Source organism: Agelaius phoeniceus, chromosome 1 (assembly GCF_051311805.1).
Source record: "Agelaius phoeniceus isolate bAgePho1 chromosome 1, bAgePho1.hap1, whole genome shotgun sequence".
Lineage (NCBI taxonomy): Eukaryota > Metazoa > Chordata > Aves > Passeriformes > Icteridae > Agelaius > Agelaius phoeniceus.
The window spans coordinates 154,901,761-154,915,026 of NC_135265.1; the positions used below are offsets into that span (position 1 = coordinate 154,901,761).

At 39.8% G+C, this 13,266-nt stretch overlaps 1 protein-coding gene across 1 annotated transcript in view; it reads left to right on the forward strand.

The window, feature by feature from the left end:
* The window catches only part of HSF1 (heat shock transcription factor 1), an 85,769-nt gene that overhangs the window by 25,836 nt on the left and 46,667 nt on the right, over nucleotides 1-13,266 (forward strand). The window contains exon 4 of the mRNA XM_077189886.1: nucleotides 2,927-3,051. Coding sequence (XP_077046001.1) covers nucleotides 2,927-3,051 — 125 coding nt within the window. The remainder of the gene's footprint in view (nucleotides 1-2,926; nucleotides 3,052-13,266) is intronic.

Here is a 13,266-nt window from a genome sequence, read left to right on the forward strand (position 1 = left end):
ATCTCTTAAAATCCAAAAAAGTTTTTAAAAATCCCCCAAAATTGTCATAGAATCCATCAAAAATTCCCTAAAAATTCTTTTAAATTCTTTTAAATTCCCAAAAATCCCAAATACTCTGGGAAATTCAGAAGAAATAAAGAAAAAAAAATTGGAAAAAATCTGGAAAAAATTGAGGAAGAAATCCCAAAAAAATTCAAAAAAAATTCTGTAAAAATATTGAAAAAATCCCCAGAAATTTATTTAAAAATTGGAAAAAAAACCCCAAAAATTCTGAAAAAAACCCCAAAAAATCTCTCCCAAAAATTCTAAAAATCTTTTAAAAAATCTGAAAAAAATTTTAAAAATCCCCCAAGAAATCCCCAAAAATTTCTCCAAAAATTCTTTTAAAATCCCCAAAAAATCACAAAAAATAAAAAAAAAATTTTAAAAATTCCTCCAAAATTATGACAAAATCCACCAAAAATCCAAAAAAAAATCTTAAAAATATCCCCCAAAATTAAAAAGGTATTTAAAAAAAATCCCTAAAATATAGGAAAAAATTCTAAAAAAATCAAAATAAAATCTACAAAAATAAAAAAATTCCTTAAAAATCAAAAAAATTGCAAAAAAAATTTTAAAAATCTTTAAAAAATCCAAAAAATTCCAGGAAAAGCTAAAAAAGGCAAAAAAATCCCCCAAAAATGTAAAGAAATCCCTAAAAAATTCTTTTAAAATCCAAAAAAGTTCTAAAAAATCCCCCAAATTTATGTTGAAATCCACCAAAAATTCCCCAAAAATTCTGAAAAAAATCTTAAAAATTTCCCCCAAAATTAAAAAGAATTTTTTAAAAATCCCAAAAAATATCCCTAAAATATAGGAAAAAAATTATTAAAAAATGAAAATAAAATTTTTAAAAATCTGAAAAAATTCTTAAAATAAAAAAAATGCAAAAATATTCTTAAAAAATAAAAAAATCTGGAAAAAATCAAAAAAATTCTTTAAAAATTACAAAAATCTTTTAAAAATCTAGAAATATCCATTAAAATTTAAAAAAATCCAAAAAAAAATCCCCAAAAAACCCCAAAATTCCCTGAAAAGCTGAAAAAATTCCCAAAAAAATCCTTTGAAATTCCCCAAAATTCCCAAATACCCTGGAAAAAATCAGGAGAAATAAAGAAAAAATTCTGAAAAAAATCAGGGAAAAAAATCACAAAAAAAATCTGAAAAAATCAGGAAAAAATCAGGAAAAATTGAGAAAAAAAATCAGAAAAAATTTTAAAAAATCAGAAAAAACTCAGGAAAAATCAGGAAAAAAATTGGAAAAAAATTCAGATAAATTCTTTAAAAACCCCAAAAAATTCTTGAAAAATTCCAGACAAATCCCTCAAAAGTCTAAAAAAATGCAGCAAAAATTAAAAACCAAAAAGCAAACAAAAAAACTCAAAAACCCTTAAAATATTTGAAAAATTCCTGAAAAAAATACAACAAAATTCTAAAAAAATTCATTAAAAAATCAAAAATTCCCAAAAAAAAAAAAAAAAAACCAAACACAAAATTCCCTGAAAAGCTGTAAAAATTCCCAAAAAATTCCTTTGAAATTCCCCAAAATTCCCAGGAAAAAATCAGGGAAAATAAAGAAAAAACCCTTTAAAAATCCGAAAAAATTCAGAAAAACTTCAGAAAAAATCGGAAAAAAATCAGAAAAAATTGAGGAAAAAATCAGAAAAAAATCAGAAAAAAACGGGAAAAATTCCAAAAAAAATCCAAAAAATTCCCAAACATTTCCCTCATCCTAAATTCCCATTTTTGGTGTTTTTTTCCCCATTTTTGCCCTCAGGTGTCGTCGCTGAAGGGGGAGGAGCTGCGGGTGCGGCTGCAGCCATGGGGGCACAAAAAATCCCAAAAAACCCCAAAATTCCTTGAAAAGTGGTGAAAATTCAAAAAAAATCCTTTGAAATTCCCCAAAATTTCCAAATACTCTGGAAAATTCAGGTGAAATAAAGAAAAAAAGCTGAAAAAACCCTTTAAAAATCCGAAAAAAATCAGGGAAAAATCAGAAAAAATTCAAAAAAAATCTGAAAAAATCAGAAAAAAATCAGGAAAAATTCAGAAAAAAATCGGAAAAAATTCAGAAAAATTTCAAAAAATTCCTGAACATTTCCCTCATCCTAAATTCACATTTTTGGTGTTTTTTCCCCCATTTTTGCCCTCAGGTGTCGTCGCTGAAGGGGGAGGAGGTGCGGGTGCGGCTGCAGCCATGGGGGCACAAAAAATCCCAAAAACCCCAAAATTCCTTGAAAAGTGATGAAAATTCAAAAAAAATCCTTTGAAATTCCCCAAAATTCCCAAATACTCTGGAAAATTCAGGGAAAATAAAGAAAAAAAGCTGAAAAAACCCTTTAAAAATCAGAAAAAATCGGGGAAAAAAGCAGTAAAAATTCAGAAAAAATCAGAAAAAATTGAGAAAAAATTGAGAAAAAAATCGGAAAAAAATTCCAAAAAAATCCCAAACATTTCCCACATTCTAAATTCCCATTTTTTGTGGGTTTTTCCCCATTTTTGCCCTCAGGTGTCGTCGCTGAAGGGGGAGGAGCTGCGGGTGCGGCTGCAGCCACGGGGCCACAAAAAATCCCAAAAACCCCAAAATTCCCTGAAAAGCTGAAAAAATTCCCAAAAAATCCTTTGAAATTCCCCAAAATTTCCAAATAGCCTGGAAAAATTCAGGGAAAATAAAGAAAAAAAAGCTGAAAAAACCCTTTAAAAATCAGAAAAAAATCAGGGAAAAATCAGAAAAAATTCAAAAAAAATCTGAAAAAATCCGAAAAAAATCAGAAAAAATTCAGAAAAAAATCGGAAAAAAATTCAGAAAAATTCCAAAAAATTCCTGAAGGTTTCCCACATTGTAAATTCCCATTTTTGGTGATTTTTTCCCCATTTCTGCCCTCAGGTGTCGTCGCTGAAGGGCGAGGAGGTGCGGGTGCGGCAGGACAGCGTGGCCCGGCTGCTGGCGGACATGCAGGCCATGAGGGGCAAACAGGACAGCCTGGACTCACGGCTGCTGGCCATGAAACAGTGAGGAAAAGTGGGAATAAAAACTGGGAATAACATCTGGGAATGACCTCAGAAATCTGGGAATAAACACCCAGGAAATTGGGAATAAATCTGGGAATAAATCTGGGAATAAATCCAGGAATAAATCCAGAATAATTCTGGGAATGTGGCAATGGGAATGTGGCAATGGCGGCCAGCAGGACAGGCTGCACTCACGGCTGCTGGCCAGGAAACTGTGAGGAAAAATAGGGGGAATAAAAACTGGGAATGAGCTCAGAAATCTGGGAACCAACAGCCAGGAATGTGAGAATAAATCTGGGAATAAATCCAGGAATAAATCCAGAATAAATCTGGGAATGGCAATGGGAATGTGGCAATGTTGGCCGGCAGGACAGGCTGGACTCACGGCTGCTGGCCAGGAAACTGTGAGCAAAAATAGGGGAAATAAATCTGGGAATTGGGAATAAATCTGGGAATAAACAGCCAGAAATGTGGGAATGAATCTGGGAAAAAATCCAGGAATAAATCCGGGAATAAATGTGGCAATGGCAATGGGAATGTGGCAATGGCGGCCGGCAGGACAGGCTGGACTCACGGCTGCTGGCCGGGAAACTGTGGGGAAAAGTGGGAATAAAAACTGGGAATGAGCTCAGAAATCTGGGAATAAACAGCCAGAAATGTGGGAATAAATCTGGGAAAAAATCATGGGAATAAATGTGGGGATAAATCTGGGAATGGCAATGGGAATGTGGCAATGGCAGCCGGCAGGACAGGCTGCACTCACGGCTGCTGGCCAGGAAACTGTGAGGAAAACTGGGAATAAAAACTGGGAATGACCTCAGAAATCTGGGAATCAACAGCCAGGAAATTGGAAATGAATCTGGGAATAAAATCTGGGGATAAATCCAGGAATAAATCCAGAATAAATCTGGGAATAGCCATGGGAATGTGGCAATGGCGGCCGGCAGGACAGGCTGCACTCACGGCCCCTGGCCAGGAAACTGTGAGGAAAAGTGGGAATAAAAACTGGGAATAACATCTGGGAATGACCTCAGAAATCTGGGAATAAACACCCAGGAATGTGGGAATAAATCTGGGAATAAAATCTGGGAATAAATCTGGGAATGTGGCAATGGCAGCCGGCAGGACAGGCTGCACTCACGGCTGCTGGCCAGGAAACTGGGAATAAAAACTGGGAATAAAAACTGGGAATAAAGCTGGGAATGACCTAAAAACACTGGGAATAAGCAGCCAGAAATGTGGGAATAAATCTGGGAAAAATCCAGGAATAAATCTGGGTATGTGGCAATGGCAGCAATGGCAACTCACGGCTGCTGGCCAGGAAACTGTGAGGAAAAGTGGGAATAAAAACTGGGAATAAAGCTGGGAATGAGCTCAGAAATCTGGGAGTAAACACCCAGAAATGTGGGAATGAAGCTGGGAATGACCTCAAAAAAACTGGGAATAAACAGCCAGGAAATTGGGAATTAAATTGGGAATAAATCCAGGAATAAGTCTGGGAATGTGGGAGTAAACAGCCAGGAATCTGGGAATGGAATCTGGGAATGGGGGAATGGATTCCTAGAATTAGGAATGGATTCTGGGAATTGGCAATGGAATCTGGGAATAAACCTTGGGAATCTGGGAATGGAATTCAGGAATAAACCCTGGGAATGTGGGAATGAAATGTGGGAATTGGGAATGGAATCCAGGAATAAACCCTGGGAATAAACCCTGGGAATCTGGGATTGGAATTCAGGAATAAACCCTGGGAATGTGGGAATGGAATTCAGGAATAAAACCTGGGAATGTGGGAATGGAATCTGGGAATAACTCCCAGGGAATTGGGAATGAAGCCTGGAAAGGAAATCTGGGAATAAGAACTGGGAATAAAAATGGGAAAGAGGGAATGAAATCTGGGAATAAATGCCAGAAATCTGGGAATGAAACCTGGGAATAAACACAGGAAGTGGGGAATAAAAAATGGGAATAAATCAAGGGAATAACGGCTGAGAATGGGGAATGAAACCTGGGAATAATTACCCCAAATCCTGCATTTCTGACCCCAAATCCTGCATTTCTGACCCCAAATCCTGCATTTCCCTGACCCCAAATCCTGCATTTCTGACCCCAAATCCTGCATTTCTGACCCCAAATCCTGCATTTCCCTGACCCCAAATCCTGCATTTCTGACCCCAAATCCTGCATTTCTGACCCCAAATCCTGCATTTCCCTGACCCCAAATCCTGCATTTCTGACCCAAATCCTGCATTTCCCTCACCCCAAATCCTGCATTTCTGACCCCAAATCCTGCATTTCCCTGACCCCAAATCCTGCATTTCTGACCCCAAATCCTGCATTTCCCTGACCCCAAATCCTGCATTTCCCTGACCCCAAATCCTGCATTTCCCTCACCCCAAATCCTGCATTTCTGACCCCAAATCCTGCATTTTCCTGACCCCAAATCCTGCATTTCTGACCCCAAATCCTGCATTTCTGACCCCAAATCCTGCATTTCCCTGACCCCAAATCCTGCATTCCCCTGACCCCAAATCCTGCATTTCTGACCCCAAATCCTCCTGTCCCCCCCTCTCATATCCCAAATCCCTTTTTGGGATCAGCTGCCGAGCGGGCCCTTCCCAAACCCCTCGGGATCTGCGGCTCCGCCATTCCCATAACAACCCCGTGGGGAAACCCCATAAAATCCCAATCAAATCCCATAAATCCTTTAATTGCCTCCCTGTCCCGGCAGCCATCCCAAAAATCCCTTTGGGGTTTTTTGCCAGCTGCTCCCGCCCCGTTCCTTTATTCCCTGTTCCTCGTCCATGTCCGGCTCAGCTGCGATCCCAATCCCGAAATTCCCCCTGGATTTGGGGTGGGCTCGGGGCTCAGCTGTGATCCCAATCCCGAAATTCCCCCTGGATTTGGGGTGGGCTCGGGGCTCAGCTGCGATCCCAATCCCAAAATTCCCCCGGGGTTTGGGGTGGTTCCGTTCCCGTTTTCCCGAGGTTTTTTCCCGGGGTTTTTTTGGGGTTTTGCCGTGTCCCGGGGCCGGGGGCAGGTGTGGGGATGGGTTTGGGATTAATTGGGAATTCTGACCCCAAATCCCAGCGGGGCAATGGGGCGGCAGCTGCGCAGCGGGGATGGGGAAATATGGGAATATGGGATATATGGGAGAAATGGGGGATATGGGAATTGATATGGGAATATGGGATATGGGAGAAATGGGGGATATGGGATATAGGGATAAATGGGATATATGGGAAAAATGGGATATATGGGAATAGTGGGAAAATGCAGTATGGGATATATGGGATATGTGGGATAAATGGGAATATGGGATAAGTGGGATATATGGGATAAGTGGGATATATGGGATATATGGGATAATGGGATAAATGGGAATATGGGAATAATGGGAATATGGGATAAGTGGGATATATGGGATAAATGGGATATATGGGATAATGGGATAAATGGGAATATGGGAATAATGGGAATATCGGATATATGGGAATATGGGATATATGGGATATATGGGATAAATGGGAATATGGGATAAGTGGTATATATGGGATATATGGGATATATGGGAATAGGAGATATATGGGATAATGGGATAATTGGGATATATGGAATAAATGGGAATATGGGATAAATGAGCTATATGGGAATAGTGGGATAAATGGGATATATGGGATAATGGGATACATATGTGGGAAAAATGGGATATATGGGATAAATGGGATACATAGGGAAAATGGGCTATATGGGATATATGGGGAAAATTAGATATAGGAATAGTCGGATATATGGGGAAAATGGGTTATAAGGTATAAATGGGATACATGGGATAAATGGGATATATGGGAATACCAGGTGTATGGGATATATGGGATACATGGCATATAAGAGATATATGGGAATATGGGATAAGTGGGATATATGGGATATATGGGATGAATGGGATATATGGGGGTAAATGGGAATATGAGATATATGGGATATATGGGATAAATGCGATAAATGAGAATAATGGGAATATGGCATAAATGGGATTATGGGGTAAGTGGATATAGGGGATAAATGGGATATATGGGAATATGGTATAAATGGGATATATGGGATATATGGGATAAATTAGCTATATGGGAATAGTGGGATAAATGGGATATATGGGATAATGGGATACATATATGGGAAAAATGGGATATATGGGATAATGGGATACATAGGAAAAATGGGATATTTGGGATATATGGGATAAATGGGATATATGGGAATAATGGGAAAAAATTAGATATGTGGGAATAGTTGGATATATGGGGAAAATGGGTTATAAGGTATAAATGGGAATATGGGATAAATGGGATACATGGGATACATGGGAATACCAGGTGTATGGGATATATGGGGGGAAATGGGAATATGAGATACATGAGATATATGGGATAAATGAGAATAATGGGAATATGGCATTAATGGGATTATGGGGTAAGTGGGATATATGGGATAAATTGGATATATGGGAAAATGGTATAAATGGGATATATGGCATAATGGGATACATATATGGGAAAAATGGGATAAATGGGATATATGGGAATAATGGGAAAGTTAGATATATGGGAATAGTTGGATATATGGGGAAAATGGGTTATAAGGTATAAATAGGAATATGGGATATATGGGATAAATGAGATAATAGGACAAATGGGATATACTGGAGAAATTGGATATATGGGATAATGGACTACATGGGATAAATGGGATATATGGGATAATGGGATAAATGGGATATATGGGATAAATGAGATAATGGGATATATGGCATATATGGGGAAAATGGGATATATGGGATAAATGGGCTATATGGGAGTAATGGGAAAAATTAGATATATGGGAATAGTTGGATATAAGGGGAAAGTGGGTTATAAGGTATAAATGGGATACATGGGATACATGGGATATATGGGATATATGGGATATATGGGATAAATGAGATAATGGGATAAATGGGATATACTGGAAAAATCGGATATATGGGATAATGGAATACATGGGATAAATGGGATATATGGGATAATGGGATAAATGGGGGGAAATGGGAATATGAGATATATGGGAATATGGGATTATTGGGATAAATGGGAATGTGGGATAAATGGGATATAAGGGATAAATTGGAAAAATGGGAATATGGGATAAATGGGAATAGTGGGATAAATGCGATATATGGGATATATGGGATAAATTAGAATAATGGGAATATGGCATAAATGGCATTATTGGATGAGTGGGATATAGGGGATAAATTGGATATATGGGAATAATGGGGAAAATGGGATATATGGGATAAATGCGATAAATGAGAATAATGGGAAAATTAGATATATGGGAATAGTTGGATATATGGGGAAAATGGGTTATAAGGTATAAATGGGATACATGGGATAAATGGGATACATAGGGATAGATGGGAATACCAGGTGTATGGGATATATGGGATACATGGCATGTAAGAGATATATGGGAATATGGGATAAATGGGAATATGGGATATATGGGATGAATGGGATATATGGGGGTAAATGGGAATATGAGATATATGGGATATATGGGATGCATGGGATAAATGAGAATAATGGGAATATGGCATAAATGGGATTATGGGGTAAGTGGGATATAGGGGATAAATTGGATATATGGGAATATGGTATAAATGGGATATATGGGATAAATGAGCTATATGGGAATAGTGGGATAAATGGGATATATGGGATAATGGGATACATATATGGGAAAATGGGATATATGGGATAAATGGGATACATAGGGAAAATGGGCTATATGGGATATATGGGAAAAATTAGATATAGGAATAGTCGGATATATGGGGAAAATGAGTTATAAGGTATAAATGGGATACATGGGATAAATGGGATATATGGGAATACCAGGTGTATGGGATATATGGGATGCATGGGATAAATGAGAATAATGGGAATATGGCATTAATGGGATAAGTGGGATATAGGGGATATAGGGGATATATGGGGTAATGGGATATATGGGATAAATGGGGTGTATGGGAATAGTGGGATATATGGGATAATGGGATACATATATGGGAAAAATGGGATATATGGGATAACTGGGCTATATGGGAATAATGGGAAAAATTAGATATATGGGAATAGTTGGATATATGGGGAAAATGGGTTATAAGGTATAAATGGGAACATGGGATAAATGGGAATATATGGGATATATGGGAATACCAGGTGTATGGGATATATGGGATACATGGCATATAAGAGATATATGGGAATATGGGATAAATGGGAATATGGGATATATGGGATGAATGGGATATATGGGGGTAAATGGGAATATGAGATATATGGGATATATGGGATGCATGGGATAAATGAGAATAATGGGAATATGGCATAAATGGGATTATGGGGTAAGTGGGATATAGGGGATAAATTGGATATATGGGAATATGGTATAAATGGGATATATGGGATAAATGAGCTATATGGGAATAGTGGGATAAATGGGATATATGGGATATATGGGATACATATATGGTATAAATGGGATATATGGGATAAATGAGCTATATGGGAATAGTGGGATAAATGGGATATATGGGATAATGGGATACATATATGGGAAAAATGGGATATATGGAATAACTGGGCTATATGGGAATAATGGGAAAAAATAGATATATGGGAATATTTGGATATATAGGGAAAATGGGCTATAAGTTATAAATGGGATAAATGGGACATATGGGATATATGGGAATACCAGGTGTATGGGATATATGGGATGCATGGGATAAATGAGAATAATGGGAATGTGGCATTAATGGGATTATGGGATAAATGGGATATATGGGGGGAAATGGGAATATGAGATACATGGGATAGATGGGAAAAATGAGAATAATGGGAATATGGCATAAATGGGATCATGGGATAAGTGGGATATAGGGGATAAATTGGATATATGGGAATAGTGGGATATATGGGATATATGGGATTAATGAGCTATATGGGAATAGTGGGATAAATGGGATATATGGGATATATGGGATACATGGGATACATGTATCCCATATATCCCATATATCCCATTTATCAGGTGTATTTTATTACCAGGTGTATGGGATATATGGGATAAATGGGATATATGGGGGGAAATGGGAATATGAGATATATGAGATATATGGGATAAATGAGAATAATGGGAATATGGCATTAATGGGATTATGGGGTAAGTGGGATATAGGGGATAAATTGGATATATGGGAATATGGTATAAATGGGATATATGGGATGTATAGGAAAAATGGGATACATAGGAAAAATGGGATATATGGGATACATGGGATAAATGGGAATACCAGGTGTATGGGATATATGGGGTAATGGGATAAATGGGATATATGGGATGTATGGGAATAGTGGGATATATGGGATAAATGGAATAAATGGGATATGTGGAAATGGGAACAGGGATAGGAATAGGATAAATTGGATAATGGGATAAATGGGGATAATAGGATAAATGGGAATAATGGGATAAATGGGAATTGGAATCATGGGAATGAGGATGGGGGACACATCCCGATCCCATTCCAGGGATTCTGGAGGATTTGGGATTCCCCCTGGATTTGGGATTTCCAGGACTTGGGATTTCCTGCTTTAGGGATTTCTTGGATTTGGGATTTCCTGGTTTTGGTTTGGGATTTTCCTGGATTTGGAGTGTTCTGGATGTAGGGTATCCAGGATTTGGGATTTCCTGGATGTGGGAAGATTCTGATTTGGGAGATTCCTGGATTTTTCCCATTTCCCATTGAATATTTTCCCCATTTCCGATGATTTCATTCCCATTTCCATGGAATTTTCCCCCCATTTCCCCGCAGAATTTTTCCCCATTCCCCACAGAATTTCCGCCATTTCCCCTGGAATTTCCCCCATTTCCCCCCAGAATTTCCCCACAGAATTTCCCCCATTTCCCCACAGAATTTCCCCCCCCATTTCCCCACAGAATTTCCCCCATTTCCCCACAGAATTTCCCCCCCATCTCCCCACAGAATTTTTCCCCCGTTCCCCTAGATTTTCCCCCATTCCCCCACAGAATTTCCCCCCCATTTCCCCGGAATTCCTACCCAATTTCCCCACAGAATTTCTTCCCCCATTTCCCATGACTTCATTCCCATTTCCCATGGAATATTTCCCCCCCATCTCTCCACAGAATTTTCCCCCCATTTCCCACGAATTTTCCCCCTGATTCCCATGGAATATTTCCCCATTTCCCCACAGAATTTTCCCCCATTTCCCCACAGAATTTTCCCCCCATTTCCCCACAGATTTCCCCCCCCCCATTTCCCCACAGAATTTCCCTTCAATTTCCCCACAGAATTTCCCCCATTTCCCCGGGAATATTCCCCCCATTCCCCACAGAATTTTTTCCCCATTCCCCACGGAATTTCCCCAATTTCCCCACAGAATTTTCCCCCCATTTCCCCACAGAATTTCCCCCATTTCCCCACAGAATTTCCCCCATTTCCCCACAGAATTTCCCCCATTTCCCACAGAATTTTCCCCCATTTCCCCACAGAATTTCCCCCATTTCCCCACAGAATTTCCCCCATTTCCCCACAGAATTTCCCCCATTTCCCCACAGAATTCCCTCCATTTTCCCTGGAATTCCCCCTCCATTTCCCCACAGAAATGTTCCCCCCATTTCCCCACGGAATTTCCCCCATTTCCCCACGGAATTTTTCCCCCATTTCCCACAGAATTTTCCCCCTGATTCCCATGGAATATTTCCTCATTCCCCTGGAATTTCCCCCCCCATTTCCCCACGGAATTTCCCCACAGAATTTCTCCACAGAATTTTTCCCCCGATTCCCATGGAATATTTCCTCACAGAATTTCCCCCCCGTTTCCCTGGAATTCCTACCCAATTTCCCCACAGAATTTCTCCCCCCATTTCCCATGACTTCATTCCCATTTCCCATGGAATATTTCCCCCATTTCCCCACAGAATTTTTCCCCCCATTTCCCCACAGAATTTCCCCCATTTCCCTGGGATTTCCCCCTCCATTTCCCTCCAGAATTTTCCCCCATTTCCCCACAGAATTTCCCCTGGAATTTCCCCCATTTCCCCTGGAATTTCCCCCCCATTTCCCCACAGAATTTCCCCCCCCGAATTTCCCCACAGAAATTTCCCCCCCATTTCCTGGAATTTACCCCATTTCCCCACAGAATTTCCCCCATTTCCCCTGGGATTTCCCCCATTTCCCCTGGATTTTCCCCCCATTTCCCCACAGATTTTCCCCACAGAATTTCCCCCCATCTCTCCACAGAATTTTCCCCCCATTTCCCACAGAGTTTTCCCTCTGATTCCCATGGAATATTTCCCCATTTCCCCACAGAATTTTCCCCCATTCCCCACAGAATTTTCCCCCCATTTCCCCACAGAATTTTTTCCCATTTCCCCTGGAATTTCCCCCATTTCTCCACAGAATTTCCCCCAATCTCTCCCCATCTCCCCACAGAATTTTCCCCCCATTTCCCTGGAATTTTTCCCCCATTTCCTCACAGAATTTCCCCCCATTTCCCCACAGAATTTGCCCCCCCATTTCCCATGACTTCATTCCCATTTCCCATGGAATATTTCCCCCATTTCCCCACAGAATTTTTCCCCCCATTTCCCTGGAATTTCCCCACAGAAATTTTCTCCCCATTCCCCTGGAATTTCCCCCCATTTCCCCACAGAATTTCCCCCCATTTCCCCACATTCCCCCCCCCATTTCCCACAGAATTTTCCCCCTGATTCCCATGGAATATTTCCTCATTTCCCTGGAATTTCCCCCCCATTTCTCCACAGAATTTCCCCCCCATTCCCCACAGAGTTTCCCCCCCATTTCCCCACAGAATTTCCCCCCATTTCCCCACATTCCCCCCCCCATTTCCCCACAGAATTTTCCCCGCATTTCCCCACAGAATTTCCCCAATTTCCCCACAGAATTTCTCCACAGAATTTTTCCCCCGATTCCCATGGAATAGTTCCCCATTTTCCCACATAATTTTCCCCCATCTCCCCACAGAATTTCCCCCATTTCCCCACAGAATTTCCCCTGGTATTTCCCCCATTTCCCCACAGTATTTTCCCCCCATCTCCCCACAGAATTTCTCCCCCCATTTCCCA